Source organism: Peromyscus eremicus, chromosome 16_21 (assembly GCF_949786415.1).
Source record: "Peromyscus eremicus chromosome 16_21, PerEre_H2_v1, whole genome shotgun sequence".
Lineage (NCBI taxonomy): Eukaryota > Metazoa > Chordata > Mammalia > Rodentia > Cricetidae > Peromyscus > Peromyscus eremicus.
In genome coordinates, this window is record NC_081432.1 from 5,670,109 (window position 1) to 5,689,697 (window position 19,589).

Consider the following 19,589-nt stretch of genomic DNA (forward strand, 5'->3'; position numbering starts at 1 on the left):
AAGGCTGCCTCTTTCCTGTCCTTTGTCAAGCCCCGGAAGTCCCACAGCCACCTTCCTCACTCTCTACCTAAGTCACAAACTGGTCCATACTGTAAAACCCTTCCTGTCACCTACAGTGAAATGAGCCCCTGTACCCCGCTGTCACACCAATAGTCTAATGGCTCTTACCCTGACAGGGTGACAGCTAATGGACTAATTCCGCAGGATCCCCGTTAAAAGCAGGCTCCCGGACAGGAGACAGGTGTCTGCACCTCAGGCTTCCTAGCAGTCACTAAAAACTGTGAGACGCTCAGCCTCCCTCTTTTGAGGCCCTGTGTTGTATGGTAACAGGCCTGTGCCAACCAGGGGCTGCCTTGGCATGTGTGTGGAGACCTTTCCAGAAACCAGGAACCACGCCCGGGCTGCTCTCTTGCCCAGTGTATGCGGAACCTTAACTTCACAGCAGCGAGGATGTTCCCATCATGCCCAGGGCCTGTGTGGACACGGGACAGGGTATAATTCTGGGAGGTGGCAGGTGGGTGTCTTGTGCTTTGCTCTGAGGAGTAGCTCCAGGCCAGCCGGAAGACATACATGACAGAGTACGGGTCTGCACACCAAGGCCATTTTCAGGGCCAGTTGGTGGCTCTCCCTTTTTCTTCATTGCTCAGAGACTATTTTCTTAGTTTCTGTACTCAAATCCATGCAGATGAGACCTTACACATTTAATGCAGTGCTTTAACCCTGGACAACTGGAAGACAGTAAAGTCGAGCCTTTCCTGGACCTATATGGTGGCTAACTTCCGTACGACGCAAGGTTTTTTTCGTTGCTGAGAGAAGAAGGAGCTTGAAGGTGAAGGCTTGTGGAACCTCTGGTCACTTCTCAAAAGGTATGGCGATGACATACAGGCGTGTGGTCCCTTAAGAGGCTCCCCCTGTAAGGAAGCAAAGCCACACAGTCCGCTGCCTCAGGCCCACAGCAACACAGCCGATTGTGTTCCTTAGCATATCCACCTTGTGAGAGCTAATCACCTTGACACACCAGGGGAAGAGAAAACTTACCCTAGGAACTGCCTTCATCTGGCCTGGGGGCGTTTTCTTGATTGTTAACTGATATAGGAGGGCACAGACAACTGTGGGCCGTGCCATCCCACGGCAGTGGGCCTGGGTTATTTAAGGTAGCTGAGCCGGGCAGTGGTGATGCTCGCCTTTAATCCCAGCACTTGAGAGGCAGAGACAGGCGGATCTCTGTGAGTTCAAGGCCAGCCTGGTCTACAGAGTGAGTTCCAGGACAGTCAGAGATACACAGAGAAACCTTGACTTGAGGGGGGGTGGGGGGGAAGGTAGCTGAGAAGCCAGGGAGGCAAGCCGGTAAGTAGCATCTCTCCACGGTCGCCACTTTAGTGCTTGTCTTGAGTTCCTCCTGTCCTGTCTTCCCTGGATGATGGGCTGTGACCTGGGATTGGAAGATGAAATAACTCTTTCCTTCCCCGGGCTGCTTCTGGTCGGTGTTCCATCACAGCAGTAGAAGGGCCAACTAAAACACATCCGGTTCACCGTTAGCTCACCCTTCCGTCAGGACACTAGTAGACATCACACATGTCTTTCTCTAGTTCTGCCTCTCAAGTAGAAGCTTGGGAAAGCCGGATGGAGACTCACAAACCCAGCAGAGTGAATCCTGAAGACAGGAATGCCACAGCACTCCTCCCCACCACCAAGATTAAAATGGCCAAGAGTGTGCCTTTAGTGCCAGCACTTAGGACTAAAGTGTTCTCAGTTCAAGGCCAGCCTGGTCTCTATAGTAAGTTAAGGCCAGCAAGTGCTACACACTGACACCCTGTCTCAAGGGGGGGGGGGGGCAGGGCAGGAATCTAGAAGAATACCAAGACCACAGCACTGATTTCGACCACCAATGGTACTTTATTCTGGAAATTTCTATGTATTACATAGGTATTAACATCCTTCTTCTCAGCCCCACACTCCCTGCACATCCAGAAAAAAAAAAAAAAGATGTCATGTATAAAAACCTCTTACCTACTCTCTCTAAAGCCCTGCGTGTCACTGCATGTGAGCGAGACTCTTGAAGGACTGGCCTTGTGCTCAGGACTGCCAGTCCTTCCCGGGGGCAAATGGTCAGCGCTCCTGCTTCCTCTTCCAAGATCCATTTCTCAATCATTACACATTAGCATTCCCCACTTGACACCTCCTTAGCAACTTGATTGCTGGATGCATTTTTCATTTGGCAAAAATTCAATATGGCTTTGCGTGGGATGTTTAGTGTCAGAAGCGGCGGTGTTGATGCTCAGGCTCTGTGGGAAAATAGAGAGCGTGTATATTCCTGGAAGAGCACACGTCGGAGGCTGAAAGGGCTGTGCAGTTAACGCCTCATCAACACCGCCTGCTTCTCAAGTCTGTGACTGTTGGCCGGAACACAAATGCCCCCAAAGACGACCCCTCGGCTTCCTTTTGTTCTGAGGGTGTCAAGAGTAGGTATGCATGACACTGATACAAGGCACACTATGGCATCGGAAGACGGCTCCCTGGGACCATCTTAGAAGACCTGGGTGTGCCCGAGACAGCATCCCATCTACCCAGAAGGGTATGCCTTAAGGATCTTCACGTCATCCACGGGACGGTCCTGGGAGTTTGTCTCCACCATGCCCACTCGATTCACCATCCCTATGCCCTGGCACACTCGGCCAAAGATGGTGTGTTTGCCGTCCAGCCACTGGGTGGGAGCGAGGGTCACGAAGAACTGGCTGCCATTGGTGTCTGGTCCTGCATTGGCCATTGCAAGAATCCCAGCCCCTGGGGGAGATGAGAAGAGAGAAGAACGTGAACCCTGACCCTCAGTCCAGCAGAGTGGCAACACTCTCAGTGGATAGAGTGCAGGGCGGACTCTGCCTGCACCCCCAAAGCCTCAATGCCTCTGCCTCCACCTCTCTCCAGCTTCACTTGTGCCGCTCCTCACTAACCACTGGCCCACGTTACTCATTCCTCTCCAGAGCCCAGCAAGGCCTTGCTTTGCGCTGAGGAAGCATCAGAGAGCCTTTATTTCATGACATTTAACAAGTGGGTAGAGTCCAGCACACAGACCAGCACTCAGAATTGCCAAGGACTCTCAAGAGGCGCTGTTTTCTTTCATCTGCCAGGGCACTCTGTGGCGCCATGGCGGGCAGCTGTCTGGCAACATGCCAGGTGTCAGGCACACACCTTGAATCACGGCCAAAAAAGCAAGCTTCAGTGTGCGTTCTCCCTCCTGCCCATCCAGCCAGACCACACACTTACCAGTGAACTTCAGGTCCGGATGAAGTTCATCCTCAAACTGTTTGCCGTAGATAGATGCGCCTCCTCGACCTGTCCAACCAGAAGACAAGTAGTGAACCGGCCAGTCCCACAGTCTGCCTCAGAGGAAGAGCCTGGGGTCGAACAAGTCTCCAGAGTACAGGGCTGTCTCAGGGGTCGAACAAGTCTCCAGAGTACAGGGCTGTCTCAGGGGTCGAACAAGTCTCCAGAGTACAGGGCTGTCTCAGGGGTCGAACAAGTCTCCAGAGTACAGGGCTGTCTCAGGGGTCGAACAAGTCTCCAGAGTACAGGGCTGTCTCAGGGGTCGAACAAGTCTCCAGAGTACAGGGCTGTCTCAGGCAGCGCGCACCCCAGCCGCCAGTAGACACGTTACCATGTTCCAGTCACTGGCTGCATGCAGGGAAGACAGTAACATTTGCTCATGAAGTCAATGTTCACTGTCAACACGCAGGAAGCACAGAACAGCATCCACAGGGCAGTGGCACCAGCGTGTCCAACCTCTACAGGAAACCTCCACTCACGGCCCAACAGGGAACACGCTTCTGAGCAGTCCAGCAAGAGTGCCCAGGCCCCGAGCCCAGTGCCCACTGCAGACAAATGCAGGTAAACGAGCTTGTGCACCCACAGAGGCTGAGGAGCAGAGATGGGGGTGTAGCGGCAGCAGGGCACGCCTTTAATTCCAGTACCCGGAGGCAGAGGCAGGCAAATCTCTGTGAGTTTGAGACCAGCCTGGTCTACAGAGTGAGATCCAGGACAGCCAGGGCTACACAGAGAAACCCTGTCTCGAAAAACCAAAAAACCAAAAAATAGAGATACCGAAGGCCAGGACACTGGTACAAGTTGGCCGGTGTGCTACTGTGGGTAGTAAGTCTCAGTGCTCTGGAACTCACCATCTGCTCCCTGAGACCACCTGGGAGACTGACGGCTTTACCACCACAACAGGCCCGGACCTATGGCATTCTGGACCAGTGTTGGCCTCACCTGTGGCCAACTCTAACTCGTGTGCAATAAATCACCTTTCTCGCTGTCTCAGCCAGAGAACAAATAAACAAACAAATAAATAAGTAAATAAACAAAGCTATCTCCAAGACTCCCCAGCATCCCCCCACCCCCCGAAACCCTGGAGAGGAACAGACTGATGTCTAAGGCACAACACAAGAAGCGTGGGATGACAACGGTTATTATGCTTGGTGCTACTTGTCCCCATCCCGCCCATGACAGGCAGCAGATTCGTATCCAGCCAAAAGGAACCATGGTGGGCAGGAGCCCATAAGGAGGACCACATGGGCACCCGACACCTAGTCAGCTGACCAATAAAGCCTCCAACGGACACTTCAGGTCACTGACCCCTGGGCATCCCCAGCACTTTCTCCCCACCTTCCCCGGCCTCAAAGACAGGTACAGGGCAGTTCCTCTGCAGCCAGCTGACGCCCATGGCCCAGCTCTGTCTTACAACATAAACAAGGCTGCCAGGTCACACTCCCAAGAAGGCAGCACTTTCCGTATAAACACAGACGAGCTCTCTCCTCTGCACTCCTGGTAGTCTTCTCTCATCTTCCTTCAACGGCAGCTGCAGCCCTCTTGAAAGTGTAAGACACAAGTTCAAGACCGAAGGCCAAAAGCTAAGGGTGGCATACAGAGAGGTACAGGGAGCTCAGCCCTGACAGCTGTGCTGGGAAGAGGACCAGTGAGGACACCGCTTTCCTCAGGAGAGTTTACAGTGGGGGAGACAACACAGACACAATGGCCGCCATGTTAGTGACTTAGTGCCAAGGCTGAGCTACCTGAGGACATGGCCACTTAGGAATGGCAGGGCAGAGGCCCTCTCACAGGAAGCCAGCACAGAAGCTACAGGGGTGCTGAGCCCACTAACCAGGGACAGCGGGGACAGTCACCACCTACAGAGGCCAGCAGTCAGCCTGGCCCGATCCCTTCCTCCACCATTCCTGGCTCTCCTGGTTCTTCTTCCTCCCAGTCACTTCTCCCTCACTTCCTCCTGTTACTGCTGCTCCTTCTGAACTGTTGTCAGATTCTCGCCATGTACCCAAGGCCACACCTGTGGAAGCCCACAGCTATAACCTTTCTGCCTCAGTTTCCTCTTCCTGTCTGCACACCATTAATATTTCCTTAGTCTATGTCCCGGGTCCCCTTCACTGGACAGCTGCTTTATCTCCTTACTCTGATCTGGGTGGGGTCTGAGAGGTAGGGGCACCATCCTCATTCTGTCCACACATACTCATCCCACAGCTCCACTGAGCCCTCAGGCCTCCCTGGGTCCCCAGCAGCCTCTCACAGCTGGTGTCACCCTTTTCCAAGACTGCCCCGGGGCTCCCCCTCCCTGGCAGCTCCTTCTCCACCGGTGCCTTCTTTCTCAGGGGACAGGCCTGAGAACGCTCTTCTTCCCCCTGGTTCTCTCCCCCAGTCAATCTCTGAACACCTAACAGCCTGGGTATCTGCTTTCCAGGGATCAAAACTAACACAGTTGTCTTCACCCTGGTCCAAACTACAACGATCTCAGCTCCGCCAGCCAGGGCCGCCAGCTCTGCCTTCCAGCCCCGCTCCTCTTCGCAGGCATCCTCTTCATGGAGCAGCTGAAGGACCCGCAGCGGCTGCTTGAAATCCTCCATGTGCATTCCACCACACCCCACCACACCCCACCCCACCCCACCACACCCCACCCCAGAGGACACGCTGTGGTCACTGTCCCCTCTTCCCCTGCCTTGCTGTGGTGAGCACCCTGCTCCAGGCCTCTGCCCACTGTCCAGTGTCCCTGCCCGACTCTGGCACTCAGCTCTACTCCACCTTACCAGCCTTTCCTATGTGCACCAGCCCAGCAGTTTTCAAGAGGGGTTGGTTGTGGCCCTGGCGACACTGGGTAATGTCAGGGACATTTTTGGTTGTCAGAACTGAAGGGTCTACTATCTAGTGGGTAGATGCCAGGCCAGGCCGGCTGCTAAACATCCCTTGGTGCCAGCCTAGCTCACATCAGAGCTGTCCAGCCTCAGCTGATAACACCAAGGGGCAGACAGACACTCTGCTCTCTCCCCTACCGTCACTGTTTGCAGGTCACCTGTCCTGACCTGACGGTCCACCTTCTCGTTAGAGCCTCTCCCTGCTGGACCCCAGCCCCAGCAGCTGGGCCACAGAAGGAGTCTAGCAGGTACCCGTGAAATGCTAAGTGACTTAACCGAAGTAAATCCTCTTTTGCACTGTTCCTGTGGCAAGCCTTTGCCAACCACGTCACCAGCACGAGCTCACACTGCTCCACAATAACCCCAGGAGGAATGGACAGCCATGCTCCTCACCTCCTGACAAGAGCTCTGCAAAGTCACCTACGCTGTACATATGTGACCCGTGGCTGTGAGGCAGGACTCGGGTCTAACACTGGACCCCACATCCCTGCCTGGCGCCTGGATGTGACCCTACCTCGCCAGCTGGGCTCAGCTTCTCAGGCATTTTCCTTCTTACTCCAGTCACAAGGGCCCCCAGTGCCAAATTAAATCCGATCATGCTGGATCAAATCAGCACCCTTGGCTGGTGGGATCTGCATTAACCGGCCCCATCTGACCCTGACCCCATGCCTTTTGCCACAGGTGATCAATCTGCCCAAACTGCTCCTCTCCTGCTGTCTATACACGCAGGTCAGAGACGTGTGACTCAGGCCTCAGAGTCCTCCAACTCCAGTCTCAAGAGTGAACAGTTGGCTGGGTTCCGTCCCAGGACCAGCGAAGCAAGTAAGCCGGGACGACTCCCGGGACGGCAGGCTCTCCTCCATGCAATCGTATCAAAGCGCTCCGCCCTCGGCTTCCAAGAGTCAAGGCCTACGATTCCTTCAAGGCTCATCCACAAGGCCTCCTCTCCAACCCTGCTCCATCGGACCAGTCCCCTCACTATAAATTATCCAACTTGCCTCACACTCAAACTGTAGAATGCCAGCACAAAGTTGCACACTCACGATGTCACCACTTTCCTGTTTCTTAACATGACAGCTTGTTTCCTGCGGAGCTGGGAGCTCCATGAGGAAAGACACTGCCTTGGCTTCCGTGCTTTACCGCTCCTCACAGGCCCTGGAATGTGCACGATACCCAGCAGACTCTTGGCAAATATTCGCTAAATGAATAAAATTGACAATGGCTTTCCGTTCCACAAGACAAACTTCAGGTGTTCCTGGGGCCACCAAGAAGAGATGACATCAGTGGGAGGCTGCTCACAGGACAACCTGTGCAACTAGTCAAGGCCAAGAGCGGAGCAAGATGGCCTCACAGACGAGCTCGGCAGGATCTCGGGACCTAACCGGAGGTGAGGGAATCAGGTAAAAGCCGAGGAAAGGGCTGATGTAGTCATTTCAGTGTGGGCAGAGTGTAAGGTGTGTGTGTGTGGGGGGGGGGTGGCTCAGAGTGAAACGCAGGAAGTCAGGCGCATCTGAGCTGAGAACGCATCTGACAAGGACAGGCGTGAGGAAGGCTGGGAAGGGAGGCTTCTGAGGAGCCAGGCTGCGTGCAGCAGGAACGGAGAAGGAACACCCAACTTGCTGAGAACCTACAATGTTACCTGCTATCTACCTGCGACAGTTAGCCAAAAACGTCTCTTCGTCAGCTGGCGGGCGGGGTCTAGTGCCTAGGAGGGCAGCCTCCTGCTTGCTTCCCCACAGACCCGCTGGCAGGCTGCGCAGACATTTGTTATACTTGAGCCTGCGGCATTATTGGAAATCTTGGGAGTGCTTCAATTTCATTAAAAGTACATCATGGAAATGTGACATTAGAAAAGACAGCAGAGTGAGTACAGAGGCCCAGGCACGCTGTGCCAACAGTTCATTTCTGAGGCCACTTCCCCTTCAGCGAGCAGGGGCTCTGGGCACACTGGTGTTACAGATTAACAGTCATTTCATTATAGCCATGAAAGGGAGAGGAGCGGGGCATGGTGGAGCATGCCTGTAATCCCAGCACTCGGGAGGAAGAGCAGGTGGATCTCTGTGAGTTCGAGACTAGCCTGGGCTACAGAGTGAGTTCCAGGACAGGCAGGAACATACAGTGAGACCATGTTTCAAAAATAAAAAATAAAAAAAGGGAGAGAAGTCAGGAAGGACGGACACAGATGTCTGCATTAGTCCTGCCTCGCCTCAATATCCAGTGATGAACAGGACACGAAGGTTTTCCAAGGGCGAAACTAAAGGGCAACGAACAGCCTGGTGTGGTAGAGCACACCTTTAGCCCCAGCACTCGAGAGCAGAGAGGGGAGATCTGTGAGTCCCAGGCCAGCCAGGGCTACAGAGTGAGACCCTCTTAAATAATGAGAAAACAAGTATCTTTACAATTCTGAAGAAATGGCCAAGGAAAGAAAGACTCTTCTCCCTGCACAGCCTGGAAGACAGAGCTGAGCCCGGCCCTGAGAAGTGCCACAGGCTGCAATTCTGAAAAGCCAACAGAGGGTGCCAGGAAGAGGCCGAGGGCAGCAGCCCTGACACACCACACAACAGGTGGGGCAGGACTGGCTACCTTCCAGGGTCACACTTGGGGTGAGGACAGAGGAGCCCTGGGACTGAATTTACTGGAACCTGAGAAGACAAAAGAGAGGCTAGCCTTCCCACACGGAAGCCCCAGTTCCTCTTTAGGATGGGATGCTGTGGAGAGCCAGCAAGCTCGAATCTGCAGTGGGGCAGACACCGGCCCACATAAACTCGGAAACCTAACAGGAATCTGCTTACACCGCACCCGAACAAAAACACCTGTGCCGACGCCAGCGTCCACAGAAATGCGTGGGCAGTACGGGACAGACCCCGCCAATGCAAGGACAACAGGGGACGAAGGCGTCCCTCGGAGGCCCTCGGGACATGAAGGGCCCTGCCGACCCCAGTGAGACCCCAGGAAGCCAGAGGCTCGGTCGAAGATCATGAGCAGTGAGGTGAAGACACAGCTGGGCTGAGGACACGGACTGGGACCCGAATGACATCGATAGCGTTGACACAGCTACTGAGCAGTGAACAGGTCCAGAACAGACCCAGCTGACCACTGAGTAGGACAGAGGGAAGGGCCGAGAGGGTTTCAGCGAAGGCAGGGAACAGGGAGAAACCATCCATCTCACTGACCGCAGGAAATGCGACAGACAGGGAAGAGAAAGGGCACGCCACAGCAGCCCCTGGAACACAGCACGCAAGGCAGGCTGCTCCGTCCCTGGACTGGGGGAGCACATCTGGCCTTGGATTTCCCAAAGCTGCATTCAAACCAGAAGGCTACGACCAGACTAACAGATCTGAGGGGATGAATACGGCTCCGCTATAACACTATTCATGCTTAAGGCCTTTTTTTAAGTACAAAGGCAAGAGGCAGAATCTGAAACAGGACCAAACCCAAAAATAGAAGACCCTCAGTCCTTGCAAAAAAACAAAACAAAAAAAAAAAAAAAACAAGAGATGGAACCCTGGCCAGAGATGGCTCAGCCGGGAAAAAGCCTTGCCATGCAAGTCTGCTGACCTGAGGTCAGTCCCTGCTGTTCAGAACCTGAGTTCACAACTGCTGTGGTGAAATGAATCTGTAATCCCAACACTCTCACAGCAAGATGGGATGCAGAAGAACCTGCTAGAAGCTTCCAGGCCAGCTGCCCCAAGAAGGCTGTGCAGTAGAAATGAGAGAGAACTGCCCAAGGGAGAAGATGAGAATCAGCTCCAGAAAAGTCCCCTGACCCCAACACACACACACACACACACACACACACACACACACACAAAATATGGGAGAAGATGAGAATCAGCTCCAGAAAAGTCCCCTGACCCCAACACACACACACACACACACAGTATTTGAAAAAAGAAACACTGCCCCCAGTCCTCGTTAAAATAATGGAGTGGCTGAGTACCAAATCCACCAAAATGCAGTCCCCACAGGTTTGTTTTGGATGTAAAGGAGAAAACAAAACCAACAATAAAAATTAGGATGTGATAGGCTGGAGAGATGGCTCAGAGGTTAAGAGCACTGGTTGCTCTTCCAGAGGTCCTGAGTTCAATTCCCAGCAACCACATGGTGGCTCACAACCATCTGTAATGAGATCTGGTGCCCTCTTCTGGCCTGCAGTCATACGTGCTGTATACATAATAAATAAATCTTAAAAAAAAAAAAAAAAAAAGTTAGGGTGTGAGGAGATGTGGCTCAGTGGTTAGTGGTTAAGAACACTTCCACTCTTCCAGAGGACCTGGATAAGTTTTCAGTACCGCCATCAGGAGGCTCACAACTGCCTGTAATCCAGTTCCAGGGGATCTGACACGCCCTTCTGGCCTCTGTGGGCACTGTACTCACATGGTGCACATACATATATATATATTCAGAGACACACACATATACATTTAAAAAAAATACTCTTTGGGGCTGGAGAAATGGCTCAGCCATTAAGAGCACTGGCTGCTCTTCCAGAGGACCCGGGTTCTATTCCCAGCACCCACATGGCAGCTCAAAACTGTAACTCCAGTTGCAGGGGATTTTGGCCTTCATGAACAGCAACCAGGCACCTGATGCAGAGACATACATGCAGGTGAAACTCATACACATAAAATAATAATTTTTAAAAATTATCATGAATAAAATTTTTTTAAACTTTAAAAAAAAATTTAAGGTGGGAGACTGAGAATGAACAGAAAATTGCTAAGTACTAACTGCCTCCTCACGCTGCATATGAGGGAGTCAGTTTCTCCGTTAACTAGACACAGAATTAAACGTAACACACATCCCATTGTTCTGAACTTATTTCTGTTTAGCTGGTTATCTATCCCACCTGGCTTTAGTTTAGTCGCTGGAAGAAAGCTCTAGAGAGACAGCCTCCTGAAGTGAGGACGGCTCTTCTCTGCAAGGCGGGGTGGGAGACAAGCCAACACAGGGAGAAATCTTTAGGATCCACGCTTCTGAGCGGTCCCTCCCGCTTTCCTACACTCTGCTCTCCTGAAGTGCAGACGTGGAGAGGAACGGAATGCCTCCAGTCACGAAGGGAACAGTCAAGGTGCGGGGAGAACCACGCTTCTTTTTTTCTTTTTTTTTTTTGGTTTTGAGACAGGGTTTCTCTGTGTAGCTTTGCGCCTTTCCTGGAACTCACTTGGTAGCCCAGGTTGGCCTCGAACTCACAGAGATCCGCCTGGCTCTGCCTCCCGAGTGCTGGGATTAAAGGCGTGCGCCACCACCGCCCGGCAGAACCACGCTTCTTTAAGAGCCAAGTCAGCAGGGCGAACGCAGACTGAGCAAGGGCTCTGGAAAGAGCACACACATGCTCTCCCGGGTTCACTAGGAAAGAAAGCCCTTCACGCTGGGCAGTGGCGCACACCTGTGACCACCGCACTCCGAAGGTGGAGGCTGGGGTTCAGAAAAGTTCAAAGCCATCATTGGCGACGCAGTGAGTCAAGGCAAGCCTGGGCTACATGAGACCCCACCTTACTAAAGGGGGGTGGTGTCTGAGCCAGCAAAGTACCTGCTGTAGATACCTGAAGACCTGGGATCCTTAGCATGGAAAAGCCAGGCATGGTGACACAGATTCGTCACCCCATCACTGGGAGCAAATAACGACACAGACTTATTAATTATGAAAGCTTGACCTTAGCTTAGGCTCTTTCCCAACTAGTTCTTATAACTTAAATTAACCCGTATTTTTTTAATCTACATTCTGCTAAGTGGCTTGTTACCTCACTGACCATCCTGCTTCCTCTGCGTCTGGCTAGTGACTGCCTTTCTTCTTCCCAGAGTTCCCTCTCTGCCTGGAAGTCCCGCCTCTATTCTCCTGCCTAGCTATTGGCTGTTCAGCTTTTTATTATACCAACCACAGCAACACACTTCATACAGTGTACCAATATCCCACAACAGCCCCTTACAGAAAACGGTGATGCACACTCCAGGGAGACACCAGATGTCGGCCTGTGACGTCCATATGCATGCACATACGAACCTCCCCCAACACACACAAAGACCAAACTGTTATCCAAGTACCTAGAACTCCCAGTTCCTATCTCCCTGCCAGATGTCCCCTTAGCCCCACATGCATTTCATATTATCCTTAAGGGTTCTGGAGCATTTCCACCAGACTCTTCACAAAGATCAAGCTGTGACTTCCTGCTGCACACCCGGCCCTCCACGCTCAGCTCCCTTTCACTGTCAGTCAAAGGCCTCAGACGCACCCTCCACCATCTGCTCTCACACCATCTCTTCAGTCTGCCAGCAAATCCTCGAAAAAGACAACTTGTCGGGCTGGGGACACAGCTCAGACGGTAGAGTGCCCGGATCCCCAGGGCCTGGAGCACGCCTGCACGCTCACCCAGGAGCAGGAATGTCACCACTTCTCATGAGCAGCCTACTCTACCATGTACTTCTCGCCTGCATGGGGATCCCGGCCTGCATTCTTTTTTTTTTAATCTTTTTTATTTGGTTGTTGTTGTTGTTGTTTTAAAGACAGGGTTTCTCTGTAAAACAGCCCCGGCTGTCCTGGAACTTTGTATTCCAGGCTGGCCTGGAACTGAGAGATCTGTCTGACTCTGCCTCCCAAGTGCTGGGATTGAAATGTGCGCTAATTCCCGCCCTTCCCTCTAATCTCCAAGCAGCAGCCAGAGACCTCTGAACACATAGGCCCGATCCTGCCACTTTGCTCACAACACAGCAGTGGCTGTGACCCCCCTCAGGAGGCCGTCTACTCTTCCTTCTGGAAGGTCTACACAGGCTCTGCCTCAGGCCCCCTGGGCTCCACCCCCATGTCAAGGCTCCAGCAGCATCCCATGGAGGCCTTTTCTGGTTTTTCTACAACAGGATCCTCATACCCTCCCCTGCTTTTCTGAGAGCAAGCGTTTGTCTCTTTGCCCTAGAGCTTAGAGTCGCTGACAAAAAGCAGGTGCTCAACATCTGTCAGATGGACGAGTTAATAGAGGAACTCAAAACTTTATTTTCCAAGACCTGGGGCTGTCTTTTTTCACTTCTGACTGATCCAGCTGCACATCACTATCATGCTTAGGACTGAAGCTTACTCTCCAGCAAGTTACACACGTGACCCTGAGCAAGGCAGCAGCTATCAGCGAACTCAATGAACCAGAGCCAGGGTGTGCCGTAATCCAACATGTGGGAGGTGGAAGCAGGAGGCCAGGAGTTCAAGGACAACCTGGGCGACCCTAGCTGAGAGAGATGGTGGGGGGGCTGGCTACCAATGTAGTTCAGTTGGCAGCTTTTTTTGTGTGTGTGTGGGGGTGTTGTTACTGATGCAGCTCGGCTGGCAGAGTGCTTTTTCTTTTTTTGGGGAGGGAGGGTGTTGCTACCCATGCAGCTCAGCTGGCAGAGCGCTTGCCCAGTGTACCGGAAGCCCTGGGTTCAGTCCCTAGCACTACAAAGCTGACTGAGCATGGCAGCACAGAGAAATCCCAGCACTGAGGAAATAAAGGCGGGAAGATCAGAGGATTAGGTCATTCTCAGTGAGTAGGAGGCTAGCCTGAGCTATGAGGCCCTGTCTCAAAAGAAAAACAAACCGGATCCAGCCAAAGGAAAAGCCGTTGTGGCTGCCTTGTGACCCAGCTGTCACGGAGTGAGACTCCAAACATGTATGATGGCCTAACCGTACCTGTCCCTGTCGGGTCACCGCCCTGGATCATGAAGTCCTTGATGATCCTGTGGAATTTGGTGCCATTGTAGTAGCCCCGCCGAGCCAGCTCTGCAAAGTTCTTGCAGGTCTTCGGCGCATGCTTCCAGTACAGCTCCAACACAATGACCCCCATGCTGCAGTTGGGACAGACAATGGCAGTCAGCGAGGTCACAGCAAGGGGCAGCGCGGGACCACCAGGACCTTTGTCGTTCAGCCTTGTGAAGCATCAAACTGTGACCAGAGCTCACGCTCAGAAGAAACAACTCAGAAAGCCACAAGGCTACAGCCAATCACCTGAGTGTGACACACAGGACGGCTTCTGGCACACGTTCTAAGCAAAACAACCATAGACAAGTCAAGATTCTGAGCGCATACACTGATGCTCCAAAACCAACCCTAAACAAAGAAAAGGGCCTCACATGTCATCTCTAGATTTAATAAAAGGATAATTAGTGTGAGGAGTTTACAGACATTTGCATGGGGTGGGGGGTAGATAAGAGGCAGGATGTTCAAGAATACCTTTTCAAGCCGGGCGGTGGTGGCGCATGCCTTTAATCCCAGTACTCGGGAAGCAGAGGCAAGCGGATCTCTGTGAGTTCGAGGCCAGCCTGGTCTATAGAACGATATCCAGAACAGCCAGGGATACACAGAGAAACCCTGTCTCAAAAAAAAAAAAGAATACCTTTTCTAACTTTTATGAGGTTTTTTTGATCATGTAAATATATCACCTATTAAAACCAAACTTGAATAGAAAAATAAAAGCAGTTTGTTAAAAAGAGGGTCAAACAGGGCTGGAGATGGCTCAGCTGCTAAGAGCATGTACCGCTCTTACAGAGGACCGGCTTCAGTTCCTAACTCTCAGTCAGGAGGCTCCCCACAACCTGTACCTCCAGCTCCAGGGGATCTGCCGCTGCTGGCACTTGCACTCATGTGCACACATCCACACACATAAAAATAAAATCTGAAGAGAGAGTGTGTAAAACAAATGCCAAGGCTGGCTACTGCATATGTCGGTACACACCCAGTGTGCATGTTTTTATTCTCTCCGCCAGTACCTCTAAGGATGAACAAGCAGGAGACGAGGCAGGGGGTTCACGCTACATGCCCTCACCCACTGAGCTCTAGAGACCTGAGGACTGCGTTGAGTCTGTATGGCCCAGACACAGAGGGCCCAGCAGTGTGAGCACTCCAGTAGAGGCTGGCAGTGGTGGCACACACCTTCTTAATCCCTGCACTCGAGAGGCAGACAGGCAGATCTGAGTTTGAGGCCAGCCTGGTCTACAGAGTTAATTCCAGGATAGCCAGGGCTATACAAGGAAACTGTCTCAAAAAACAAACAAACAAACAAACAAAAACATAATAAATATATGTAGAATGTACTAGAAAATCACTTTTCTGGCAGTCTTCCTGCCTGCAATTCCTCTTTCTGGTGCCTACCAGCCAACACAGGTTTAGTCATGCCGTGAGAGCCAATGTCTGAGGCGTTCTTCCCCTGGAAGGTTACATTCTGGTGATTTTGTGTATTGATGGGTACTGTTCTTAATTACACTTATTTATTCTGGGGGGGGGCTGTGAATGTGCGTGACACAGGTGTGGAGGTCAGAGGATGACTTTCAGGAGTCAGTCCCCTCCTCCCACCACATGGATCCTAGGGATCTCATCCTCAGGCTTGGTGACATACGCCTGTATCCACTGAGCCATCTTACCAGCCCTAGTAGGTGTTTTTAAAGATAATAAATGACACAGAATGGTAGGCATGAAGTACTTACATAATGAATGTGTCCCTGAGCAATTTCACCTTCTAAATATCTGTTCTCTAAGAAACGTTAGAGTTGCCTCAGAGTCTATGTGTACAAATATGACCCGATACAACAGATGCATCATCTGCCACAGTAAGAAAACCAGGAGTAAAGCTGGGCGGTGGTGGTGGTGGTGGTGGTGGTGGTGGTGGTGGTGGTGGTGGTGGTGGTGGTGATGCACGCCTTTAATCCCGGAGCACTTGGGAGGCAGAGGCAGGAAGATCTCTACTGAGTTCGAGGCCAGCCCGGTCTACAAAGCAAGTTCCAAGATAGCCAAGGCTACATTGAGAAAACCTGTCTCAAAAAAAAAAAAAAAAAAAAAAAGAAAAGAAAAGAAAAGAAAGGAAGGAAGGAAGGAAGAAAAAAAAGAAAGAGGAAAAGAAAACTAGAAGCAACTTATAAACTCTTGAAAAGGGAGATAATCTACACTGGAACTACCACACCACAGGGCAGCTACACGCTTTTCTGTCAACTCTGCTGAGATAAACATACATGTGAAAGCAATCTGAACAGCCACCAACAAGCTGTTAATAGTGGTTCCCGGAAGGGAATTGGTTTTTGTGGCTTACCCCGCACCTTTTACACTACCTGGAGTTAACTTTCAATGTATTTTGTGATTAAAACCACTACTGATGCCGGGCAGTGGTGATGCACACCTTTAGTCCCAGCACTTTGGAGGCAGAGGCAGGCGGATCTCTGTGAGTTCAAGGCCAGCCTGGTCTACAGAGTGAGTTCCAGGACAGCCAGGACTGTTACACAGAGAAACCCTGTCTCAAAAAACAAAAACAAACACCCTCCCAAAACAAAACAAAACAAACACTACTGACTCTTCCAGTTGTCCTCTGACCTCCAAACATGTGCCATAGTGTGCACATACACCCCCACACACATATAGTAATGAAATAAATGTAATTCTTTTAAATACTGAGAGGATTAAAACAATTATAAGCTGGGACTTAAAAGCAGTAGGATTTGTCATATAATGTGATCTGAAGACAGAGCTGGAGCAAGGACAGCATGAGCCAATACAGAAGGGACTGAGACCTCGGCTCTTGCTGAAATCCGCAAGGGCAGAAGCTGTGGCTGGCCCCGGGCTGCTCATGTGGGAACCCAGTAAGCAAGAGCCAGGTTAGGGAGGAAAATCACCTTGTATACCTCACTAGAAAGTTTGAATGTATGTTATCTTGCTATTTAAATCTCTGAACAGGATCTCTGGCCTCGCTCTGGAAAGACGTCTTTGAGCAAGGAAGGGATGGAGTTAAAGTCAGCAGGCAGGCTACCAGGCTTCCAAGCAAGGCTCTCTCCACTCATCATGAAACTCGGGTTACAGGTAAATCTGTAAAATGTGGCATCTCCCTGGTTAAAGCTGGGGTGTGTGTGTGTGTGTATGTGTGTGTGTAACAATGCCTTCACGATAGGAGCTGCTAGCTAGATTTAACTGAATGCAATCACACACACCAGAGGCATGGCACTTAGCAGAAGGTGGTTTAATCATACGGTTAGATCACTTTTCCTTTTTAGAGCCATGGTCTCATATAGCCCAGGTTAGCCTTGAACTCGATACACAGCCAAGAATGACTTCAAACTTCTCTCTTTCTCTTTCTGTCTCACTATGGAGCCCTGGCTGGCCTGGAACTTGCTATACAGACCATGCAGGCCTTGAACTGGAGTTCTATCTCCTAGGTGCAGGCATGCCTCACAACCCCAGGGAACTGGAGTTTCAACACAGGGCCTAGATGCTAGGTAAGCATTCTACCCACCCCCAACCCAGACTAGAACTTCTGAACCCCCTGCTTCCACCTCCAGAGAGGTAGGATCTTAGACATGTGCCAACCACACCACACACGGGGTGCTCAGCACTCTACCAACTGAGCCATATCCCCAAGCGCCAAGATCACTCTTGGTGGGGAAAATTGGTCTTTCTCTTCTTTTAAAGCAATTTGTTCACACAGCCCCACTACTTTTCCCCTAGTGTTCACATGTCCGTCTCCTCCACCATAATACACTGTTTTATCTAGTTCTGTGTCCTCAAAAGTCCAGGTCCTACGTGCATGGCTGGTGGACTCAACACACACTTGTTGAGAGTAAGTGAACGAATGAATGAATGAAAGAATGAATGAATGAAGATGGATACAGATAAATGAACTAATGAACCGGGTGGAAAAAGGAAAGCAGACAGAAGTCGCAGAGGTCTCCCGCGAGGCTGGAGGGGCTCCCCTTAGGTCTCTTCAGAACTCACGGGTACTCCCGGCCGCAGCCCGGTGCCATCCACGTGCCAGCCGGCCGGCCTCTCTTGGCCCGGCCGCTGCGGCACGAACCCACGTCTCCTTGGCCAGTCCAGCCCCCAACCCTCACCTAGTCTCCAGGTAGACGTTGGGCGGCTGCCAGGTGTCAGGGGGAATCGCCGCCATGCTGAGCTAAAGTGTCCGCTAGCAATGGCTACTTCCGGCGGAGTTCACTGGGGACCCGCCCCGGGAGCGCACACTTCCGGTTCCCGCCGAGCAGCCGGTTTTGGTGATAGGGTTTAGGGAGCTGGGGAAAGGAAGATGAAGGATCTTTTTCGAGGCTGGGGAGGGGGTTGCAAGACGAGATCCCCAGGGCGGGGACGCGGACTAGTGCAAAATCCTTCAGCGGCGATTCGCGCCATGCTCCGGAACGGTGATTGGTCTGTTTAGGCACGGAAGGCGGGAACAACTGTCTTCATTCTGATTGGAGGGATCGTCAAACATTGAATTTTTTTTAGTTCCCTGACTTGGATGGCTCAGAAACTAGCTTTACTACTTACTACGTAGCCCCGGCTGTCCTGGAACTCAGTAATTAGACCAGGCTGGTCTCGAACTCACTTCCTGTGCCTCCCGAGTGCAGGGATTTAAGGTGTGCACCACCACGTCCAGCGCACTTTCTTATTTCATCTATTCACAAAGCAATCCTGTGAATAACAGTATTCCTGTTTTTCAGGTGTGAAAACAGACTCCGCCGTTAAGTGCCACGTGGCAAATCTGGTCCTCCGGACTCCAAAAGCAAGGACCGAGTGGAAAAAGGAAAAGGCCGGGAAAGACGATTACAAGGCCTTGTGGTGTGGCTCATGCCCTTAATCCCAGCGCTCAGGAGGTAGAGGCAGGCGGATCTCTGTGAGTTCGAGGCCAGCCTGGTCTATAGAGCGAGATCCAGGACAGCCAGGGCTACATAGAGAAACCCTGTCTCAAAAAAAAAAAAAAAAAACAGGGCTGGAGAGATGGCTCAGAGGTTAAGAACACTGGCTGTTCTTCCAGAGGTCCTGAGTTCAATTCCCAGCACCCACATGGTGGCTCACAACCATCTGTAATGAGATTTGGCTCCCTCTTCTGGCCTGCAGGCATACGTGCAAACAGAACACTGTATACATAATAAATAAATAAATCTTTAAAAAAAAAAAAACAAAAAAAACCAAGCCGGGCGGTGGTGGCGCACGCCTTTAGTCCCAGCACTCGGGAGGCAGAGCCAGGTGTATCTCTGTGAGTTCAAGGTCAGCCTGGGTTACCAAGTGAGTCCCAGGAAAGGTGCAAAGCTACACAGAGAAACCCTGTCTCGAAAAACCAAAAAAAAAACAAAAACAAAAACAAAAAACCAAAAACCAAAACAAACAAACACAAACAAAACAAAACAAAAAAACTAGCTTTCGATAGGTTGACACCCCAAAGTTGTTCAGGGTGACAGGAGACACGAAGAAGAGTCGAGAATGGGGCATAGAGGGAGGACAGGGTAGAGGTGGGATGAATGAACTAGTGTTGGGGCTGGAGATGTAGGCCAGCTGGTAGAGTGCTTACCTAACGGGACTCAGTGGGTAAAGTGCCTGCTGCCCAAGTACCTGAGTTTAGGTCCCCAGCACCCATGGCAATGCCAGGCAGGTATGCACCTGTGACCTCAGCACTGGGGAAGCAT

The 19,589-nt window shown here is 51.6% G+C and overlaps 1 protein-coding gene across 1 annotated transcript; it reads right to left on the reverse strand.

Moving 5' to 3' along the window:
* Window positions 1–1,955: 1,955 nt before the first annotated feature.
* On the reverse strand, window positions 1,956–18,302 carry Ppil1 (peptidylprolyl isomerase like 1). Its single transcript, XM_059281621.1, has 4 exons — window positions 18,024–18,302; window positions 13,849–14,003; window positions 3,265–3,333; window positions 1,956–2,784 (listed from the first exon to the last, which is right to left on the reverse strand). Exons 1-4 carry the CDS (start codon window positions 18,077–18,079, stop codon window positions 2,564–2,566), a joined length of 501 nt encoding a protein of 166 aa, XP_059137604.1. The 5' UTR covers window positions 18,080–18,302; the 3' UTR covers window positions 1,956–2,563.
* Between the last annotated feature and the right edge of the window lie 1,287 nt (window positions 18,303–19,589).